The 24,792-nt window shown below is 31.6% G+C and overlaps 1 protein-coding gene across 4 annotated transcripts; it reads right to left on the reverse strand.

Moving 5' to 3' along the window:
• Positions 1-1,332: 1,332 nt before the first annotated feature.
• On the reverse strand, positions 1,333-4,179 carry LOC112737656 (E3 ubiquitin-protein ligase RMA1H1). Of its 4 annotated transcripts, none has more exons than XM_025787644.3 (3): positions 2,516-4,136; positions 1,679-2,235; positions 1,333-1,600 (listed from the first exon to the last, which is right to left on the reverse strand). In XM_025787644.3, the coding sequence occupies exons 1-3, from the start codon at positions 2,524-2,526 to the stop codon at positions 1,491-1,493; spliced, it is 678 nt and encodes a 225-aa protein (XP_025643429.1). In that variant the 5' UTR covers positions 2,527-4,136; the 3' UTR covers positions 1,333-1,490. The 4 variants fall into 4 exon arrangements, with proteins under 4 accessions (XP_025643429.1, XP_025643430.1, XP_025643426.1 ...); XM_025787645.3 differs by having other exon boundaries at positions 3,877-4,131; XM_025787641.3 differs by having other exon boundaries at positions 1,333-2,235; positions 2,516-4,179.
• Positions 4,180-24,792: the final 20,613 nt, after the last annotated feature.

Raw genomic sequence — 24,792 nt, forward strand, 5'->3', positions numbered from 1 at the left:
TAACTATGTTTGGGAAAAAAAAAAAAAGGAAGGAAAGGCGTATAATTACGACTCTAGAATTGAAAATATATAGTACATATTCAGTGAATAGAATTGGGACCACAACAATTTTGTACCACTCCAAGCAATGAATAATGCATATCTTCCAAAAGCAGACTTCACTTGCTTCTATATGCCTCCCTTTACTATCAAATAATGTCCTTTTTGTCCTGACTTTGAAATTTGAATGCATATATGCAAGCTAGACAAGCAAGAAAAGAAGCACCAAATTTCTCGTCCTTTTGCTGATCAAAAGTTGATAGATATGAAATTATTTGAATACGTCTCACATAATTTTTTTTGGAAGAAATAATTTTGAATATGGACAAAAGTTTTAGAATTTAAAGAAATAATTGATGACGACTAAAAAGAAATAAGTGAATTTATATTTTCTCAATTTCATATCCCTATCATTGGTTTTTTATTTTTTCTTTTTTAATATATTCATTTTCTTTCAAATCATCGATAAAAATTAACTATGGAAATATGAACATTTTTTTAGCAGAAATAAACCACATCCGAGAAAAATAAACTTGTTTTAACTGCTGTAGCTAGTTTAGTAATGTAACAATATTAAAGTGCCAAATAAATACTTCTTCCTTCTAAAAATAATTCTTTTTTACTTTTTTAAGTTCATTAAAAAATTAATATATTTAGACAATCATTTTATGTAAATACATGACTTTTTTAATGAATCTAAAAAATAAACGAAACACTTAATTTAAAAAAAAAAAAGAAAAATTGTTAGTTTAGCTTAGCTTGTAACAAAAAGATGAAACATCAAAATCAAAATGCTAAATTTACACGAGTAAATTTTTATAAAAGTCCCTGAGATTCAGCGGATTACTCAATTTGGTCCCTGAAGTTCCAATTTTACTATAGTGGTCCTCCAGATTCAGCTCCGGGCATCATAGTGATCCTTGAATCAATTCCAATGCTGACTTGGCTGACAAAATGCCAATGCGGCACTCTTTTGCCACACTGGAGGTTCTCAAAATGACGCCGTTTTAATTTGGTGCATATTCTTGGGCAAAACAAGACCCTTTAGGTGTGAAAGTTGCATCAAAATAGGCTTGATCAAACATAGGAGTGCCACATCAACACTCTATCAGCGGAGTCAGCACCGAAATTGACCCAGGGACCACTATGGTGTCCGAAACTGAGTCTGGAGGACCACTATGATAAAATTGGAACTTCAAAAACCAAAATGGATAATCCGCTTAATCTCATGAACCATTATGTGGATTTACTCAAATTTACACATACATCTATTTCACAAAGCTAAATGCAAGATTGGTAATAATTAAATTACATATATAACTCAACATTAATTTGCAACGTCTCTATCAAGTTCACAACATATATGCCTGAATGCCTGAATCTGACTAAATGATACTCTACAAATTTGTACATTCAAAAAAATATATTAAAAATGAAGTAGCAGCCTTGACTCAGAACAAGAGAAGACACATAACCAAGCAGCAGAAGAGGAAAAAACATATTCTACTGAGTGATTCATCAGCTTCCATTAATTGCCTTCTGATCCTTGGGTTACTACTCCCTGAAAGACAATAAGAATTTGGATATGTATACATGTTTCTCAATTGATTACCAAACACCCTTGCATATATCATCTCACCAAAAATTCCAGATGTTGAAGTGTAACTGCTTTGAATCGAGTCGAATGGTCGAGGTTGATTAGTTTGAGAAGTAGACTGTAAAACAGATGCTGCAGGATTGTATGGTCTCCGGCCAGGGGGTCTTCTAGGTATTGAAGAGCCTGATTGGCGAGCATTTTTCCCGGACGGCGTTGCGACTTGGTTCCGGCCGTAGAGTGGAACTAGGGAGGATTGAGAAACTTCTGATTTGCACACAGGACATTGTGGCTTCTGCTGCTCCATGTTTTTGGAAGAGATGGTTTGGATATGGAGCCATTTGTAAATGCAGGGCCAGCAGTAGAGATGGCCGCAAAGGGTAACTACCGGTTCTTGCACACATTCTAGGCAGATGTTGCAGTCGAATCCTTCGGTGGCATTTCGATCGGAATCTACACCAGCATTGGTGGAAGATTTCCACTTTTCCAAGGAGGGTATGTCTTCCAAGGTACTGATTTCGCGAGCAGCATCCCTGAAGTACTGATCTGAGGTCATATTTTTGGTTTGTATTAGTACTGATTTCTCTTGCAGGTGCTTGAACCTGAAATGCACAAATGAACAGAATGTAAGAATTCTGGTGTCTGATAACAGATTAGTATTTGTTTCCCTTTAGCAAAGTCTTGGATTCGAATAGAAAAGACTTGCGCTAAACCAACTCAATCATAACTAAATTAGTTAGGATAAAATTAATTGATTCTCAATACAAGTGATTCATAGGGAAAAAGATAATTAAGATGTTTCTTTGAAAAAAAGAAAACATTTAAATTTATAAGACAACATTGAAGTTCAAACAACTTTAAGGTGATCTACATTAATGCTACCTCGAAATCATGGCTGGTTGGGTTGGAAGTAGGGCAGGAAATTGGAGGGAGGTAATAAATTCAAGTTGCAACCACCACCACTCGTTAGTGTTTAGTATGGCCCCAAAAAAACCAAAAAAAAAAAAAAAATTTTGATATCATTGTCACGCTTATTTTGAAGGAGACAAAATTATGTTTGTTGTTGAGGAAATTATGACAACCTAAACTGTGTGCAAAACCAGAAATGAACATACTGAAAATTTCTCTTCAGCAGTTTGGTAACAACACACAAATTTCTCTTATCCAATGCCAAATGGAGTGTGTGAGAGAAGGATTTGTTAATAATAAAGTATGCGCAAAAAAACTATTACTCTGTTAGTTTGTGGTTTATTTCTTCAGAGAAGTTAGAAACAACTTTTACTGCAATACCCAGTTTCAGAGTTTACAATCACAACAATTAAAGAAAAAAAAGGACTACTACAGTTACAGGTATTAAATATGTGTGTTACCTACTAAACTTTATTTCATATAACATACCAAAACATTAATTTGCAGGGACACCCCATTTAACTGCTTAATAATTTAAGAGTTTATGAGAAGAGTTTTCTCCATCTCTTAAAGCAAAAGGCAATTAGAAATGTTTGAGAAAATCATATCAACGAAACTAGGATATATCATATATCATTCATATTCTGACCATGGATAAGAAGGAGAAATCATTTTGTCTTCTTTTATTTATTTATTTTTTTTAGCACCATTCACAAAATCAATTTTCAGGAAACAGAAAAAATAATTTCTTTCTAGATCTGTTGTAAGAGAAAACAATAGTTCAGTCACTATTCATTGATGAACTATGTACTGTGGCCAATTGTACTGAAAACTTTTTAACGAGGGCAAAAAAAGGTTCACAAGGGAGAACAATAGATTTAGAAAACTCATAAAACTTGTGAATTGAGAAAATTATCTATGAGCATGCTGAGAGAAACAAAGGTTACATAATTGTCATAAATTTTGATTTATAAGTAGAACACTTAAGGTTCTCAGATTTATCAGCATCATATATTGAAGAATGGAAAGGGGTAAACACAAACAAATCCAAATAAGGAAAGGGTCAGAATTCATAACTTCCATTATTTGAAACATAATACACTCATTGGAAAGTTGGGAAAACCAGAATCTCATCTCAAAGAAAAGGAGAGTTTTTGATACAAGATTCCAACACCCAGATGAACACAAGATGCTAATAGCACAAAAGGAAGCTAATTGAACAAGAATCACAACTAAACTGCATGCCCAATATGCTGCCACCTTCTGAATTTTGTGTGCTATCACAGTGTTATGCAGAGAGAGAGAGAGAGAGAGAGAGAGAGAGAGAGACTTACAGATAAGTAGAAGCAAGAACGTTGAAAATGGAAGGTTTTTGGTTGAAGAACTGAAATAGCAGTGGAAGATGAAGAACAAAGAAAAAGAAAAAGAAAAGAAAGCTACGATGGAAAAATGAGGCATTAGACCCTGGATTTTATAATACGACATGCGAATACCATTAGTTATTCAATCACTTAAGGAATTTACTTTTTTAGAAAAAGCTATCATAACTAATATATTAAGAGGTTGATTTTTTGATAAAGTATCAATATAAATTATTTTAGATGGTCCTCTATGTCTATTTTTATAATCATTTAGACAATATTAATTATACGTATAAAATTATTTTATATAATTATTGTATCAAAATTAAATTAATATATTAATTAAAAGATATTATATATTACTTTTATATATTCTTCTTTTACATGTGTTTTATTTTTTAGTCAACACCTAACCATCAAAAGAGAAGTGAGTGATCTCTAATTATTAGATGTAATCTCATACCATTAAAAATATTATTAATAGTCAATTGATGATTATAAAACATAAAAGTTACTGACTTTCTAACACTCCTCTAACAAAACTCCTAAATATCAATGTATATAATTTAGGGGTTTAACTAACACGTATTCTAAATAATTAATTTGGGTAAGTTATGTAGATATTTATTCAGCTTATTTATTTAAGTAAATATTAAAAATTTAAATTTTATTTTATATATATAAATATTATTAATTAATAACAAATTTTTAAATAAAATTTAGATTTATGATAAATTAATTTTTGATTCGTTGATTTAGAAGTCACTGTACAACAAAAAATGTCCCAAAGACATAAATTAATATTACTATTAATAAAATATCTAAATTTTTATTTTAATTACACTGAAAACTGAATTTTACGTATGTTTTCTATAGTAACTTCTTTAGTTAGTAACTTTTACAAGTATTCTCAAGATATATATAATAACTGAATCCATAATTTAATTAATCATTTTGGAACATAATTAATTTAGTAGATAGATAAACCTTTTTTAATGTAAAAAAAAAAAGTTATGGCAGCGACTCAGTTGTTGATGTCCAAAACATCAGTTGCTAAGAACAATGATGTGGCTCAAACAATCATAAAACATACACGTTACGATTTCAGTTAAGTTAGCACTAACTTAGCGATCAAAGCCTCGTGTAGAACAATTAATAATGTTCTTCGGTTCAAAATATTAAATAGGTATATTATTTTATTTATAAAATAAAAATAAAGATTATAAATTTATGAAACTACTAATCATTTTCTTAAAGTTATATTTTATATTAAAATTAATATAAAAAATTATAACTTTTTAACATTATATTTTACAATAAAGTCTAAAAAATAAGATTGATGGGTCTTTTTGTTTTAATAAAAAAATATTTTTATATTAATTTTAGGATAAAATATATTTTTAGAAGATTAATTAGTATATTTTAAAAGTTTATAACTTTTAATTTTATTGAAAAATCATATTTTATATTTATTTTATGTTTAATTTAAAAAACTTAAAATAAAATAAAATATCAATCAACCAAGAAACATTATAAACCCTTTTATTCATTATTAATAATAATTAAGAAAACTTTGACCGATTGAATTAATATTCACCTATATGGGATTTACAATAGAAAAAGTCTAGGGGTTAACAATTTTATTGTATTTTGGTTAGTATATAATCAATAGAGAAATATGAGTCATTGAATAATACCTCATACTAATCTCATACCATCAAATCATCATTGATGATTAGTTGATGACTACCAATCACAAATGTGACTGGCCCTAGCATTGCTCTTCACAATAATATGTGTTTCAATGTTGGAGCCACACCGTCATCTTTAGACTTTAGGAACGGAAACGGATAGCTCCCAAAAGTTATAAATTTCCTCGCCGGAATGGATAACGTTCAGTGACGTGGCGCCACATGCGCACTTTTCTTGTTTTATTGGGACGTGTCTCATGTCACTACTCCTTTTGTTTTAAAACAAGTTAATCAGTTCGTTTGGATAGGTTTATAAGAAATTTTTTTTAATTTTTAATTTATAAAAATATATAATATTAATATTTAGTATAATTTTAAAAAAAATATAATTTTTTAAAAATTATTTTAATATTTAAAAAAAAAAATAAAAAAATAATTTTTTTATAATAAATTTTTTTTATTATTTTTTTAAAATAAATATTTTTAAAATTAAAAAATTAAATACAAAATAATTTAGTTATAAGTTATTTTTAATATAAGTATTTATTGTTTAAATTATTTTTTTAAAAATAGTTTAATTAAGTTATTTATTTAAATTGAGTCTAATCTTATTTCCAGAATAAAGAATACTGGTTAAGGGACTAAAATGAAAAACAAAGAATACTCAAGAGATGATAGGAAATGAATTCTCTTAATTTTTTTTATTTTTTTGTAAAATGTAATTTTTTATTATATATTTTTTAAGTAAGACAAAAATATAAAAAAAGATATTGAATCATACTTTACAAAAAAAATTTAAAAAAATGGGAGAATTTATTTTCAAAATTTTAATCCAATAAAATTAAATCATTTTTCGATAATAGAAAATTATATTAGTTTCTACATGAAAATGAAGTACAAAAATCTTTTCATATAGAAATGATATTTTAATAAATATTTTACAATATACTTCTTAACTTTATTTAATTCTATTAAAGTTTGATTAGATACATGAATCTACTTATTTTACACAGTATCTTGTAATGACTCCCATGAGGAAAAAAAAAAGGGATTTACCGTGAAAAATAAGAAATAATGTCAACCAATCAATGGATCAAATTATATCTACGTACAATATTGTCCACTAATTACATATAATATATGATGAAAATAAAAATGAGATTTTTTGGTGACCAAATAAAAATGAGATTAATAATTAGTGACAATTTACTAATAGTAAAAACAACCCAATTCAATTGCAAAGGTACATACACGAATCAATCATTGAAACAAATAAAAAATAATTAGATTTACAATTAGATCCTTTTAATTTTTTAATTAGATTTTTATATTATTTTTAATTTTGTAATTAATTTTTTTATAAAAAATATTAAAACTAATAAAATATTTTTTAAAAAAAAAACGTAATCATTGATTAAAAATTTAATTAAATTTTTAATTGTAGAATAACAGATCAGCTGCCTAATCCCATAGATTAAACATATCGATCCTTTTAAGCTTGTTTTATTTATTGGCCATGATATTTTAGCTTGAACCATTTATAACTAGTTGGATGGATTAAAGGAATTGACCTATTTATTATTTTATTTTATTTTTTAAAAAAATATTTTGACAACAAATTATTTTTAAATAAAAAATCTTACATAACCGTATTTTTTAAATGGACTATCTGTTTAGGCTACAGACTAGCACGTTTAATCCATCATTTTTTTGAATTAATTGGACTCGATTTGTTTAATACAAAATTTAAACGAACTTAATTTTAAAGGTAAAAATCGATTATTTAAACTAGTTAACAGACGGATTCGATAAATTTAGCCAATTTTAACTATCTTAGTTAATTGTGAGTATTTTTAATTTAAAGAAAAATATTATGTTAATTCTAATATTTTTTATTAATAAAAATTTAATTATAAAATAAAAAATATAAAAATTCAATAATTATAAATACTAATAGAAAAATAAAATCTAAAAAAATTCAAATAGAACGCATTCCACCAGAAGAATAATTTAAACATTATCGTTGGAGTAGATAGTATCTTTTGTGATATAATTTGCCATACTCTGTAACACATGCTAGCAGAGTAGCAGGCTAGCTAGCAGCTTCTGATGTGTTTGTTTTCATTTTATTTTTTTGAAAGGATTTCTGACTGTATATTTTAAATAACAAAAGATGTAGCCATTTATCAGAAGAAAAGGCCATGTCAATCTGGGTTACATGATTGGCCTCTATTATTCAATCACATTTTTTAATATGTTTTCTAGCTATCCGTTCATTATTAATAATCGCATGTATCATATTATAAATTTCAATATTTCATTAACGTACAACAGTGATACTTAGGCCTTTTATTATTTAAATAAAAAGTTATATTATTTACCGTTTTAAAACAATTTCAGGAGATTTATCAAAATAAGATTCAGCTACACTTTTTACAGTCTAAGAATCCATAAATAATTTGTAAAAATTTTTGTTTTCTATGCCAACAAAAATAGTATAAAGTTCTATCTTATTTTCGTAATCGAAGCATACGAAAATGTGACAAATTAATTTAAACTATTTTCGCTTATATCAACGGCGAAAAATGAAGCAAATCAGGTAAACATTTTCATGTTGTGTCTGCGAAAATGCGTAAAAAATTTAAATATATTTTCACGCTTGTAGCCCAAGGAAATAGGAGTGGCCGAGCTTTATAGAGGTAATGAAAGGTCATGACTCCCAAATATTTTATAAAATTAAAACTGTAATCACTTATTTTATTTAATTTGATACAAATTGTTCAATTAATTTTTATTTTTGTTACAAATTTTTCATAACTATTCTGGATTCAAAATTTACTACAATCACATTCTTCTCTTTATATATATATATATATATATATATATATATATATATATATATTATTTTCTTTTTCTTTTTGAAGTCAACAAATTTTTATTTTTTTATTTTTATTTTTTAAATTTATAATAAAAAACATAATCTTATTATTTAAAGTATAATGAACTAAATAAAATTCAACTATAAAATTATAAATAATACAAATAAATAATTTTATATTATTTTATTAATTTTAATATTTTATAAAATAAAATTATTTTTTAACTAAATTATAAAATAGATAAACTATATATATATAAGTCTAATATTTTAGTTTTTTTTTATATCACTAGTATCTTTAATATATTGCACAATGTAGTAATTGGTATCATAATATCAAATAAAAAAAATTATTATATTTGAAGTTTTTTATTTTATATTTTATATTTTTTATTGATCTTCAATATTTTTGAAAAAAAATTGATTTGGACAAAAAAAGTATATATTTATTATAGTTTTAGATGCTATTATGTAAATTATAATTTTTTTATTTTTTAATAATTTATTTCTATAATTATAAATTTATAATGATTAAAAAATAAAAATTAATATATTTAATTTGAATATAAATACTTTTATATAATATATATAATTAATTACATATTTAGTTCCCTAAAATTTTTTTCAAGATCCGCTAATGCGACTGTGATTTCTATATAAAGCATCTCTTGGATGAGATGTTGCACCGGGAAGTTTTTACTTTGGGGTGGAAAGGATTGAAGAAAAGAGTGAAAAAAAAAAGGAGGAAGGTTAGAGGATTTTGGAATTAGAATTTCATTTTTTTTGACATAAGTAATGTTAAAATAGTTGGCCTCTATAATGTAAAATAATTCTCTTAATGCTAATAATAATATTGTGGGTAAACATAAAAAATCTTTAAAGAGAAAAATAATGTTTAAATGAATAAAAGTTAGTGAAATATGATTTATGAATCGTGTTAGAGAATCATCAGCATCAATTTAGATCAATTAGTATCGTCTATTTTTATATAGTATATCTGTATATTAATTGTAGGATTCTATGTCTTTATTACTCTGATTCATTTAGCATCTATAAATACCTCTTGTATATTGTACCTTTCATCACATCTCAATAATACACTTTTCAGATTCCTTTCTTAGTCTCTTGTTTCTAACATGGTATCAAGAGCTTAGGCATTTTTTTTTTCAATGAATATTAGTTCATAGCCCCATTGTTTTTTCCTTTCCGGCAGTGTTCTTTGGCCTCTTTTTCCGTTCCCTTTTCGACGCTTTGGTTCGTCACCCCAGTCACCACCTTGTTCGTCTTGTTGCCGTGATTCCATCGCAACCAGAAATGCCGCCATCCGCCTCCAGACGCGCCTCCACGCGCCGCTGCAAGCCGCTGCCACGACCAGGTTGCTCTCCCTTCCAGATTCCACCTGTGCCTCTTTGCCCTCATTTTTCTCTGTGTTTCCGACGCTTTGGTTCGTCACCTCCGGCATCATTGTGATCTTCTCTTCGTTAGCTTTCCAACGCCGCCGACATCGCCACCAGAAGCCACCGGACGCGCCGTCACGCGCCGCCGAAAGTCAGCTGGCCACCTCTGTTGTTTTGCCTCCAGAAGGTTCAGCAGCCGTTGATCTCGTGCCGATCCAACGCTCCAAGTCCTGCCACGTGTCGCGACGATCTTTCCTTGGCCAACCCGCGCTGCCCGACCCGCCCGACCCGGACCGCATCTGACCCGCGTCCCCAGCTCGTGCCAGTGTGTCTCTCTCCGTCCTCTTAGGTGCTGCCACGTGTCACTATTTGCTGACGTGTCTGCTGACGTGGCAGACAAGTGGGGCCCTCCCTAAGGTTTTTTTGTGAGCTCTTTCCGATTCCGCGCTCCGTTTCCTCATTTTCTGCTTCGAAATTGCAGTTTTCTCTCCTATCTTTGATTTGTGTGACTACTGTTATGGAAAAGTCGGATGTTTTTGTTACCACAGACAGAAAGAATACATTCTGTCGCAACTGCAACCGTTTTGGGCACATTTTCTCCGTCTGTCCCTCTGTTGAATGTCGGACATGCCACCAGAATGGGCATATTAGCTACCATTGTTCACAGTTGTTCTGCCGTTATTGCAAGCTCTCGGGACATTTGATTACTACCTGTCCTACTCGTCCACCACGTCCTGTGCCTGCTTCTGCTGTTGCTACTACTACTGAACCTACCACCTCTGCACCTTTCAACCCGTCTCCTGTCTCTCTATCTGATATTGCATCTCTTCTACAACGTCTTCTCTCTGTTTCTGGTAATACCCCTGCTGCTTTATCGACCCCTCCAGGTAATTCTAAATGGTACTTTGACTCGGGTTGCTTTAATCACATGTCTCCGTTGCATAATATTTTCTCGTCCATGTCTACAACTACAAATGGGCCTTTTGTCAATACTGCAAATGGCTCCCTCTTGCACGCAACACACAAAGGTTCTATATCACAGTCATCTCTTAATCTTTCTGATACTTACTACATTCCCAAATTAAACTTCAATCTTATTTCTGTTGGTCAACTTGTTGATTTGGGTTTTGACGTCACCTTTTCTGTTTCTGGTTGTCGTGTACAGGATCCTCGGACGGGACAAATCATCGAGACTGGACGTAAGGTCGGAAGGTTGTTTGAACTCGAAAGTCTTCATATTCCTCCTGCACCAAATCTCTGTGCTGCTTCTTCTCCATCTACCCTTCACTTATGGCATCAACGTCTTGCCCACACCTCCTTAGGAAAACTGCGTCCTCTTGTGTCTCAGGGTTTTTTAGGTCAGGTTCCAAATGAATCTTTTGATTGCATTTCTTGCCAAACTGCCAAACAACCTGCTTTATCTTTTCACAATAATTCATCTCTTGCTTGCTCTCCTTTTGATATCATTCACTCTGATGTTTGGGGCCCCGCTCCCACTGCCTCTATGGGCGGAGCTCGATACTTTGTCGTTTTCATTGATGATTATTCCCGTTTTACTTGGGTTTATTTGATGACTAATCGCCATGAGTTACCTCAGATCTATATCAACTTTGCTACTATGATTAAAACTCAGTTTTCCAAGGTCATTAAGGTTTTCCGACGTGATAATGCTATGGAATACCGTGATTCCAAACTCTTAGCCTTTCTTGCAGAACAGAGTACTCTGTCCGAGTTTTCTTGTCCTGGTACGTCTCAACAAAATGGTAGAGCTGAACGCAAACAACGTCACATTCTTGACTCCGTCCGTGCAATGCTCCTTTCTTCTTCGTGTCCTGAGCGTACTTGGGGTGAAGCTGTTCTTACTGCTGTTCATGTTATCAATAGACTCCCTTCTTCTGTTCTTGGTAACGTTACTCCCTTTGAGCGTCTTTATCATACCCCCCAGATTATAGTTCTCTTCGAGTTTTCGGTTGTGTATGTTTTGTTCTTCTTCAGCCTCATGAACATAGTAAACTTGAATCTCGGGCTCGTATGTGTTGTTTTCTTGGTTATGGCACTGAACACAAGGGTTATCGTTGTTGGGATCCTCTCTCTAAACGTATTCGTATATCTCGTCATGTTGTCTTCTGGGAGCATCACATGTTTTCTCGGTTCTCATCCTTTGAGTCGATTCCTACTACTCAGTCACCTTTGTTTACTAACCCCAATGTTGATCTTTTTCCTAGTGATGATTCTACAGGTTCTATCTCGAGTGACCCTCCACAGCCTACTGTTCCTCCACCTTCTCCATCTCCCGATGATTCCAGACCGGACGATGATCCTCTTCCTACCGTCATGGCTCCTCCTCCCGCTTGCTCTTCTAGGGTAAGGAATCCACCTCCTCATCTTCTTGATTACCATTGCTTTTCTACTATTCTTCATCAACATGAACCTAAGACATTTAGAGAAGCCTCCTCAAACCCAAATTGGCAACAAGCAATGCAAGACGAATTACAGGCACTTGAAAAAGCACACACATGGGATCTGGTTGATCCTCCTTCTGATCAGGAAGTTGTGGGCAGTAGATGGGTATACAAGATCAAGACTCGCTCTGATAGCTCTATTGACCGTTATAAGGCCCGCTTGGTTGCTCAAGGTTGCACGCAAGAGTATGGTATTGATTATGAAGAGACTTTTGCCCCTGTCGCTCGTCTTACGTCTGTTAGAGCTCTTCTTGCCATTGCCGCGGTTAAAAAATGGTCTCTCAGTCAGATGGATGTGAAGAATGCATTTCTTAATGGGGATTTGAAAAAGACAGTCTATATGAAACCACCTCCGGGATATCCTTGTCCTTCTAATAAGGTTTGTCTCCTTCGCAAGGCACTTTATGGACTTAAGCAAGCTCCTCGTGAATGGTTTGACAAGTTCAGCACTACCATATGCAGTCTCGGTTTTACTTCTAGCCCTCATGAGAATGCGCTCTTCATTCATAAAAGCGAACGTGGAGTTGTTCTTTTACTTCTGTATGTTGATGACATGATAATTACTGGGGATGATATTGATGGTATCTCTGATCTCAAGGCCTCACTTCACCGTACCTTTGAGATGAAAGATCTTGGTTCTCTCAGCTATTTTCTTGGTCTCGAGGTCATCTCCACCGATGATGGCATCTATCTTTCTCAGGCTAAGTATGCTTCCGATCTTCTTGCTCGTGCTGGGATTACAGATAGTCGCACTGAGTCTACTCCTCTTGAGCCTAATGTTCGATTTACCCCTATGGATGGCACTGTTTTGGATAATCCGACTCTCTATCGACAGTTAGTTGGCGGTCTCGTCTACTTGACTGTCACCCGACCAGACATCGCCTATCCGGTTCATGTACTTAGCCAGTTCTTGTCAGCTCCTCGTACTACTCACTATGCGGCAGTTCTACGCATTCTTCGCTACATCAAAGGCACTCTCTTTCATGGCCTTTATTTTTCTGCCCATTCCTCTTTGTCTCTTCAGGCTTACTCCGATGCTGATTGGGCTGGTGATCCCACTGATCGTCGTTCTACTACTGGTTACTGTTTGTTTCTTGGCGACGCTCTCATTTCTTGGCGTGCTAAGAAGCAAACGTTCACTGCTCGCTCAAGCACAGAAGCTGAGTACCGAGCCCTTGCTGACACCACTGCTGAAGTTGTCTCAGTTCGTTGGCTTCTCGAAGATTTGGGTGCTCCTCAGTCATCCCCTACTGATATTTTTTGTGATAACCGCAGTGCTATTCAGATCGCCCATAATGATGTATTTCATGAACGCACCAAACACATTGAGCTTGATTGTCACTTTGTTCGGCAACGTATCCTTATTGATGCTATTCGTCTCATTGCTGTTGGAACACTAGATCAGACTGCTGATATCTTCACGAAAGCTCATCACCCGACTCGTTTCCGGACTTTGTTATCCAAACTCAAGTTGGTATCCTTAGCTCCCACTTGAGTTTGAGGGGGGATGTTAGAGAATCATCAGCATCAATTTAGATCAATTAGTATCGTCTATTTTTATATAGTATATCTGTATATTAATTGTAGGATTCTATGTTTTTATTACTCTGATTCATTTAGCACCTATAAATACCTCTTGTATATTGTACCTTTCATCATATCTCAATAATACACTTTTCAGATTCCTCTCCTAGTCTCTTGTTTCTAACAAATCGTTTGAAAAATTTTAAAAGTTATTTTTGAGCTTTTGATTTATGAAAAATAGTAATATTAATATTTGGTGTAATTTTTAGAATTAAATTGTAATTTTTTAAAAAATTATTTTAGTGCTTATGAAAAAGTTAAAAAAAACTTTTTTCATAATATAAAACTTTTTATCATACTTTTTAAAAATAAACACTTTTAGAATTAAAAAATTAAATATAAAATAATTTATTTATAAATTATTTTTAATATAAATATTTATTATTTAAATTTTTTTTTTTAAAAATTGATTAAGCTAATTATTCAAATTTGCCGTTAAGCACATTTATTGGAATATATATTAAGACGTCACCACCAAGAACACCAAGCCACCAGATATTTATATGCATGCAATGCATTATATATATATATATATATATCACTTAGTTAGCACCGATTGTTGGTAAGTGAGTTTATACAGAAAATGATAAAAGTACACACACTGCATTTCTTGTATCAACTAATAATCTGAAAAATAGTTGAGGCAAGTTTTCAACTTTGGGTCAATGTGTGCATTTTGTAAATCATATATATCCTCACGAGCATTGTAGAGTAGGTTGGACTTTTGGTCTAGCTATCGATGTTGAACGTTTATATTTAATTTAATTGAATTTAATTTTTATCCTAATGGTACTCTCTGTAAAACTCTTTGTCATCATGTGATTTTGCTTTGTTTTGTCTTATGGACTGCTTCCCTCTTTTGAGGGTCAATAAGCATCCGAAAATAAACATGTAAATAATTATTCAAAAGCACAATAAAAACTCTTTTAATTATGGTAATTATTGAAGAAGAGTGGTAGGAAGCGACGTAAAATACTACAACTTTTGCGTTTTTTGAAAGGAGGTGAAGAAGAAAGGGAGTGGAGCATATTTTTTAAAATTTTAAAATCAAAATTTTTAAAAAGTTACCTGCTATGTTAATAAGTTAATTATATATAAAGTTAATTTTTTTATATTTTTTCATATGTTAAAAAAGAATTATTAGGTAATTTTTGTATTTGCAAGAAAATAATGAAGCCTAAATTAATGATAATGAACGAATTATGCAAGAGGACAGGTGATATATGAGAATTGAGTTAATACTTAAATTGGTTTCTAAAATTGCGTTTGAAAAAGAGGTTAAGATTGAGAAACATAGATTAAAAACAGAAATTGAGATAATGAGATTAAATTAAATCTTGTATTGTGTTTGGTGTAAAGAGTGTAGGACTGAGTTATGTCTCAATATCCTATTTAGTTCAAGATATAGAGACCGAAATAAAGATAATATATTACTAAAATATTCTTAATTATTAAAAAAAATCTATTTTTCCTTTTTTCTTCCTTCTTTCTCTTGTATTCCTTCACCTACACCACCTCCTTCCACGGGTGGATTGAAGGAAAAAAAAACAAATAGTTTCTCCTTAACTTCACATATATCAAATTCCCAAGCAAAGGATACAAATTATCAAGAGGGAAGATTGAACGGTAAAGAACCAAGTGTCGTAAAAAGACTACACTTCCTCAACAAGTAAAAAATTTTAAATTCAAAGTAATTGTAACAATCAAAAAGTACAAACTTTTTCAATGAAAAACCACCATTTGTAATATCACACAAGAACTCATTGGATATATCAATAGAAGACAAATCAAGACAAGTCAAACCTATCAAACTCAACAACGTATCCATGAGTTCGAAACTCATAAAGACTTCTAGTTGAAAGAGCAAATATGTAAAAATAATTAAAAGACTTCAAAGTTAAAAATCTTTTGGAGAAATAAGCTAACCCAATTTTGGAGAAAGTGGGTTAGTGAGAGAGGTCGACGGAATACAGAAAAAAAATCTCGGAGAAGGTGAGTTGGTGGAGAAGGGCGTTGAGGTCACTGCAGAAGGAAGGGGAGATTTTGATGGAGGTGAAGTTAGAAAAATGGTGGGAGAAGATGGATCAGAGGAGAGTGGGTAGATTTGGTCGGAGATGGTGAGAGAGGTGCAGAGGGTGTTGGTGATGGAAAGAAAGTGGTATGAGACATGAAAAAGATGTGTAGACCTAATTTGTTTTGTTTACAGAGAGGGTAGATTGAGAATTATCAAAGTTGAATAAGGATATTTACAGAAAAAAATGTTATTAAAATTTTAGTGTCCATTCTTATAAATTTCAGTCTTTTGTATCTCCATTTTTTAAAAGTATTGAAAGGACTAAATTTTATGTCATAAAATTGAAATTGTAGTTCCAATCTCTTACCACCAAACATAATAATGAGTTCCAATCCAATACTTCAAAATAAATGCTACCAAAAACTATACTTGCGCTTCTCTAATTCTTAAAGTTTTAATTTAATCAATTTGGTCTTCTAATTTGGCATTCGTGACTTACTTTAGTCCATAATTCTGTTTTTGTCATAGAACTGTTAACGGCATGTGAAAATAGACTAACGATTATCTCGTTGGATTTATCATGTTTTTTCTCTCTTTTGTAAGGTCCAAACCCAATTTTTTGGGGTGTCTCTTTACACTCATTGTGTTACAATCCTAATCAATTTTTTGGGATTATTGAGAGTGAAAGAGAGTAGCCACAAAATGAGAGAGAAGAGAAAAAAAATAAAATTCTCGTTTTTGTGTAGAACAGTAGATTTCAAACACCAGTTCTCATTCGTTCGCCATTGGATCAGCTTAAAATATAAACTTCAACTCAGCTTGTTCTTCATTTTGAACGGTGAAGATTTTGATTGGATATTTGCAGAGGGATAAATCTACTTCAAACAACAGTTCTATTATTGGGTATTTTTTCATCTTCTTGTTACTCATTTGTAAACTTTGGTACTTTGATGTGTTGGGTGTTTGTATGCATGATTTGTGATTTTATTTAAGACTCTCTTGTTCCTCATATGTGATTATAGTGGAGCTATTTTTTGTCTTGGTGGCCCGTGATTTTTACCTCTTACATTGAGGAGTTGTTCATGTTAAAATATCAGTGTGTTTTTGTTGTTGCTTTAGTTGATATATTTGTTTGCTTATAGTTGCTGTTATATTGTGTTGTGAGTACTTCTATATTGTTTTTGTATTGGATATTTGTGTTATTTTTGCTATTGGATTCTTTCATACTGGTATCAGAGCTTGTTGGTATTTTTTTGGGTTTATAATTCTGTGAACAATAGAAGCTAATACTAATACTAGTAGGATGATCACTCTTAATGGTCCTAATTATGATTTGTGGAAGTCAAAGATGAAAGATTTACTTTATGTCAAGGATTTTTATCAACCAATTTTTGGTATAGAGAAGCCTAATGATAAATCTGATGATGATTGGACTTTATTGTATAGACAAGTTTGTGGATATATTATGCAATGAGTTGACAATAATGTGTTGAATCATATTATTGGTGAGACACATGTTCGGACCTTTTGGATAAACTTGAACAGTTGTATGCTCGAAAAACTGGGAATAACAAGATGTTTTTTATTAAGCAGCTGTTGGCTTTAAAATATACAGATGGGATATCAATAACAGATCACTTGAATAACTTTCAAGGAATAATGAATTAGTTATTTTCTATGGGTATCAAGTTTGATGAAGAGGTTCAAGGGTTGTTATTTCTTAGCTCTTTACTAGACTCGTAGAAAATTCTTAAAATTTTATTGTTCAATTTTACTCCTAATGGTGTAATTTCTATGGATCTTGTCAAGAGCAGTATTTTGAATGAAAAAATAAGAAGAAAGTCACAAGATACATCGACTACACATTCATATATTCTGATTTCTGAGTCTAGGGGGAGAAACAAAAGCCGAGGTCCTAAAAGTAGAGATCAAAGTAGAAATAAGTCTCAAGGAAGGTATAAAATATTGAGTGTCATCATTGTGGTCAAAAGGGGCATATGAAGAAATTTTGTTAGCAACTAAAGAAGGAGAAAGCCAAGGCAAGCAAAGACAAGAGTATAAATAAAGATGATGGTATCAATGAAGACAAGATTAATGTAACTCATGATGATTTTCTTCTTGTTGAAGAGTTTGAACCTATTAACCTTGTTGATAATAGTACTAGTTGGATAATTGATAGTGGTGCTTCTATTCATGTTATATCTAGGAAGGATTTGTTTGTATCTTATACTCCTGGTAATTTTGGTGATGTGAAAACGGCTTATCAAGGTGTTGCAAAGTGTGTCAGTGTTGGACAGGTTTGCCTAGAAACTTCCAACGATACTAAATTAATTTTGAAACGTGTGAAGCATGTTCCAGACATTCATTCGGTTGAACTTAATTTCTGTTAGTAAGTTATGTGATGAAGACTTGAATAGCTCATTCTCTCGTGGTAGTTAGAAGCTCACCAAGGGTTCCATGGTTGTTATTAGAGGTACATGATACTCTATGTTTTATTTAACTCAAGCAAAGATTGTGAAAGATGATGTTAATGCAGCTGAGTTTGTTGATAGAATGATTTATGACATAAGAGATTATGTCATATGAGTGAGAAAGACATGAATATGTTATCCAAGAGAAATCTTCTACTTGGTTGCAAGGTTACTTTGCAAAAGTACAACCGTTGCTTTGTTGGAAAACAAAACAAGATTTCTTTCAAGAGACATCCACCTTCAAGGAAGCCGGAGATACTTGACTTGGTGAATTCTGATGTATGTGGCCAATGAATATAAGAACACTTGGAGGGTCCATCTATTTTGTAACCTTTATTGATGATCATTCTAGAAAATTATGGGTTTACACTTTGAAGACCAAAAATCAAATTTTGAATGTATTCAAACAATTTTAAGCTTCTGTTGAAAGAGAACCTAGAAAGAAGTTAAAATGCATTCGTACTGATAATGGTGGTGAGTACTCAGGTCTATTTGATGCTTATTGTAAAGAGTATGGTATAAGATATCAGAAGACTCTTTCGAAGACTCCTCAGTTGAATGGTTTGGCTGAAAGGATAGATAGAACATTGATTAACAGAGTTAGGTATTTATTGTCACAATCTGGATTGACAAAATCTTTTTGGGGTGAAGTTTTGAGCAATGTTGTTCATGTCTTGAACCGAATACCATGTGTTCTCTTACAATTTGAAGTGCCAGAAAAGGTATGGTCAGGTAAAGATGTTTCTTATTATCATTTAAGAGTCTTTGGATTCAAAGTCTTTATTCATATTTCCAAAGATGAGAGATCCAAACTTGATGTAAAGACTAGGCAATGTATTTTTATTAGCTATGGCATGAATGAGTTTGGTTACAGATTTTATGATCCTGTTAACAAGAAAGTGATTCAAAGTAGAGATCTTATCTTTGTTGAAAACCAAACGTTGAATGATTGATAATATAGAGAAACTAATGGTTCAACCTAGTGATAATTTTTCTGACTTGGATATTACCCCTTCTATGTCTATGGTAGAACATGGTAGAGTTGAAGCTCACAATAATGAGCATGATACAGGTGCAGGTGAAGATGGAATAGTTGATCCGACGTTTGATGAAGTTGGTGATGATGATCATGATGAACAACTAACTTTGAAAATTCCGACAAATGCACTTAGAAGGTCTACAAGAGAGATGAAGCCTTTGTCAAGGTATTCTCCACATGAGTTTGTCTTGTTGACTGATGGAAGAGAACCTAACTATTTTGGACAGGCTGTTGAAGATGGAATCAAAGCTGAATAGATTAAAGCTATGCAAGAAGAAATGAATTTCTTACTTGAAAATGATACCTATGAGCTGGTGAAGCTATCTAAGGATATGAGAGTTTTGAAGAACAAATGGGTATTTAGAATCAAGAATGAAGAACATAATTCTAAGCCTCGGTATAAAATTAAATTGGTTGTTAGAAGTTTTAGCTAGAGAAAAGGTATTAATTATGAGGAGATTTTTTCTCCTGTTGTGAAGATGTCATCCATTCATGTTATACTTGGATTAACAGCTTCTCTTGATTTAGAGATTGAGCAAATGGATGTGAAGACAACTTTTTTTCATAGTGATTTGAACAAAAATTCTACATGGAGTAACTGGAGGACTTTATTGTTAAACAAAAAAAGGCCTTGTGTGCAAGTTTAAGAACAGTCTTTATGGGTTGAAGCAAGTTCCAAGACAATGGTATAAGAAGTTTGAATATGTTTATGGGGGAGCATGGTTATCGTAAGACAACTTCATATCATTGTGTGTTTGTACAAAAATTTTCTGATGGTGATTTTATCATTCTTTTACTTTATGTAGATGATATTTTGATTGTGGGTAAAAATGTTTTGAGAATTAATGAGTTGAAGAAACAGTTGAGCAAGTTTTTTGCTATGAAGGACTTGAGTTCTGCCAAACAGATTTTGGACATGACTATTATTCGTTATAGAGATTTCAAGAAGCTTTAATTGTCACAGGAGAAGTACATAAAGAAGGTACTTCATAGGTTTGGCATGAATGATGCCAAATGTGTTGCTAATTTTTTTGCTCTTCATTTTAAGTTGAGTACCAAGCAGTGTCCAACTACTAATGAGGAGAAATAAGCAATAGATGAAATTTCTTATGCTTCAACTGTTGGAAGCTTGAAATATGGTATGGTGTGCACTAGACCAGACATTGCTCATACGGTTGGTACTGTGAGTCGTTTCCTCTTTAATCTAGGTAAAGAACATTAGAATGCTGTTAAATGGATTATGAGATATCTCAAAAGTACAACTAACTTGAATTTAGGTTTTGGTGGTGAGAATTCTTTACTAGTTGGCTTTACTGATGTAGACATGGCAAAAAATATTGATTCTCGAAAGTCTATTTCAGGTTATTCGGTCAAGTTTATAGGAAAATTATTTCATGGCAGTCAAGACTATAGAAGTATGTTGCACTTTCTACTACCATAGAGACAGAGTTTATTGCAACAACTGAAGCATATAAAGAGTTGTCGTGGATGAAAAAGTTTTTTGGAGAGCTTAGTTTCAAGCAAGACCATTATGTGTTGTTGTGTGACAGTCAAAGTATTATTCATCTTGTTAATAATTTTACTTTCCATGCAAGATCTAAACATATCTAAACAGAATTTTCGCTTTTGTGTGGAATAGTAAATTTCAAACAACAATTTTTCATTTGTTCACCGTTGGATTAACCTAAAATTGAACTAAAGCTTCATCTCATCTTATTCTTCATTTTGAACGGTGAAGATTTTGATTGGAGGTCTTTAAAGGGAGAAATATGCTTTGAACAGTAGCTCTATTATTGGATTTATTTTATCTTCTTATTATTCATTTGTGAGTTTTGGTGCTTTGATGTGTTGGCTGGTTGTACGCATGAGATCTCTCACATTGAAGGAGTTTTCCACGTTAAAATATTAGTGTGTTTTTGTTATTGTTTTAATTGATACATTTGTTTATTTATAATTGCTGTCATATTATATTGTGAGTGCTTTTATATTATTTTTATATATATTGGATATTTGTGTTGTTTTCATTGTTGACCCTTTTAAGATTTTTTAATGACTATTTGATATGAAAATTGAAAATTTTTTATCTTAATTTATTCTCAAAAAAACTTTTAAATAAAATTAAGATTAGGTTTTTAATGCTGTGTAAGGAACAAATTGAGATAAAGAAAAAATACTTTCAATTATCATTTTAGATATTTATTAAAAAATCTAGGGAGATAATTGTTAGTTCGAACTAACAATTATTAACGAAAAAAATAAGACTTGAAAGAAGTGCAAGAAAGGTTACTAAGTTCAAATAATAAGATAGAGAAGGAACATATGGAGGAGGATGAAAAATGGTAATGGCCACTTGATGGTTAACAAATCGATGAGACTGCAAGAAGGGAATGAAAGTCACATATGAGATTGCATAGAGAAGTTGAAAATTTGGAATATTATAAGAAGGTAGATACTTCAATAAAAATTTTATAATTATCTTTATGTAAAAATATTTTATTTTGATTATTAAATAATAAATTATAGAATTTAATTTTTATATGTTATAAAAATATTATTTTTATTTAAAATACAGTTAAATAAATAAATTATATTTTTTAAACAAAATTATCATAAAAAAATATTTTTAGTATTTTATTAGAGTAGTTGTTTTATAAGAATTTAATAAATAATGAAGGACATTAATGAGGGAATTAAGAATTTATGAGGGAAAAGCCTTATGCATTGGGAGATTTCTATCAACACCATAAAGGGGACCCAATGGAATTTGAAATGAAGCTAATAGAAATGGGTATGAAAGCATGGAGTGGACAGAAGTAAATTGGCTTCTTCAAATTTGGGGTCTCGTTGTGGCAGTTTACGTGTAGTGATAATGAGAGTATACTAGTGAAACTGCTAAGGAGTAGTGGGGGAGAATGGGATGAATAGTGCTATTAAGGAGGTGGGCAGAATAGGTGTATGGAAGAAGGAATTGCATTTTGCATGGTCAATTTAATACCAGATATGGAAGGTCACTTTGTTTTAGATTTTGTTTGACTTTTTGTTTACTTTTATGTCTCTTTAATTAAAAAAAAAAATGGGCACTACTTTTTTCTTTTATTTACATTTTTAAATCAAATTTTTTTTAGAGTGATATTACATGTCTATCTATATATACAAATATTTTTGTGATTAAGGCCAATTAAGTTGGTGTAAGTCTAATAAAAAAAATACAGATATACATACTATTTTTCTTCTTTTGTATTTTTTATGGCATATAAATTTTTTTTGGAGAACATAAAAATTTATTGATATAGCATACAAATTTTTTTAAGTATAACATACAAAATTTTGTATATAACAAACTTATTAATATAGCACACAAATTTTTGTACATAGTATAATTTTTTGTTGCGAATGTATTTTATTAGTCAAGTGAATCAATATTTTGGGTATGTAGTCCTCTAAAAATTTTTTATATTGCACATTAAAATTTTTGTGTTATATATTAAAATTTATGTGTTATGCGTATTTCATTGGTAATTTGGTATAGTATACAAATATTTACATATAACACAAATTTTTGCACATAGCATACAAATATTGTTGCGAATGTATTTTTTTTGCTGAGTGAGTCAACATTCTGAATATATAGTCCTCTAAAAATTTGTGTACTACACATCAAAATTTTTGTGCTATGTACCAAGATTTTTGTGTTGTATACAAAAATTTATGTGTTGTGCATATTTCATTGGTTGCTTGTTAATATTTTGGGCATGTGGTATTTCAAAAATTTTTGTGATGCATACTAAAATTTGTGGAATTAATATTCAAAATGGCCCCTAAAATTTGACCCGCGACTCAATTTAGCCCTCAAGAATTCAATTGACTCTAATTGTAACCTAAAATTTTGATTCGTGCCTCAATTTAGCCGTTCTGTCATTTTTCGTCACCGAAAAACTAACCTGGCAATTTTTGTGCTATAGTAATACAATTGTCTAAATATATGTAATTGTACAGTTATACTATTAGAGAAACATAAAAGAATAAGAATGTCATTTTAAATTAATCAAGGAGTAATACAATTATTCTAACAATGGTTGCTCCAATAAATAAATTGATGAGTTTGAAAAACTCCAAATTAATATTTATGATGACCAAACATTATTAATATAATTTATTACAAAATTAACTTTGGATTAAATGTTGATTAAAATAATTTTGCAATACAGGTTTATAAATGGGCCGAAATAAAAAGAAAATGTTGCTAGCCCAATGATTAAAACATTCAGCATTAATATGAAGTTAGTTTCTTATGGCTGAATGAAAAATATATCACTTGGGCTAGAATAAATTCTTGTTGCTCCAAGCCCTATTGTGATGTATGCTAAAGATCCAATGTTTGATCCGAAAAAAATTCATCAGGAAAGCAAATGTTATCATTTGCCTTATACCCTTCATCGGATCTCATGGATGAAATATTTTTGGGCCAGTTGTGATTATCAATGATACAAGCCCAAAATATAATTGCTTGAAGGCAAGCATGTTTGATCCGTAACCATGAAGCAAAGAAAACAAAGCTTAGTTTGCTTCCAACGGATCCAAGAATTTTACCATGCAATGGATTCCAAAATTCATTGAATTGTCATTTATTGCATGGGAAATATGAGAGAGAAATTTGCAGCTGAATTGCTTGATTGCCATAGTGCTGCACGCTACCAATAGCAAAGAAAAGGGAAGTAAATTAATTTACTTTAGTTTATTTGTTCAAAAACACTTGATTGCTTCTCTTTCTACATTTCCTATTCTCTCATCTCTTTCTTCTCTTCGGTCATTAACCAGGAAACCATGAAAGCAAAAATGAGCTACCAAAGTGAAGGAAGAACACTCTACAAGACCATCATGTTGATGGCAAGAAAACATAACAAAACAAAAGTGTGCTGTTGGTGAGATTTTCACCAAATATGGGTAGATTTGGTGAGGTAATCTCGAGCTCTTCATGCTCAAAATGAAAGAAGAAGATTCGGCCAGCAAGGAAGAGATTCTTGGAGGCATGACTTGTCTTTGATTCTGCTCAACCACCACAGGAAGTAGCTAGAGTGGCGAAGTGATGGAAGAGACAGAGATTGAAGCAGATGAAGTCATCATCATCATGAAGCATCAAGGGCCAGAAATCCATCTTGGAGAGCAAGCCAAGGATGGAGCGCTCGGATTGATGAAGAGTGGTGACAAAGGAAGGACTAGAGGTAATTGCATGTTGGGTTTTGCATGGTTATCTCTTCTCTCTCTATGTGGTCGAACCGGTTCTGTTTCTTGAAGAAGAAGAAGTTGGCTTGCGTTTTGGCTTCAAGTGTGGAGGCTTCTCTCTTCTATAAAA

Source organism: Arachis hypogaea, chromosome 13 (genome assembly GCF_003086295.3).
Source record: "Arachis hypogaea cultivar Tifrunner chromosome 13, arahy.Tifrunner.gnm2.J5K5, whole genome shotgun sequence".
In the NCBI taxonomy this organism is placed as follows: Eukaryota; Viridiplantae; Streptophyta; class Magnoliopsida; order Fabales; family Fabaceae; genus Arachis; species Arachis hypogaea.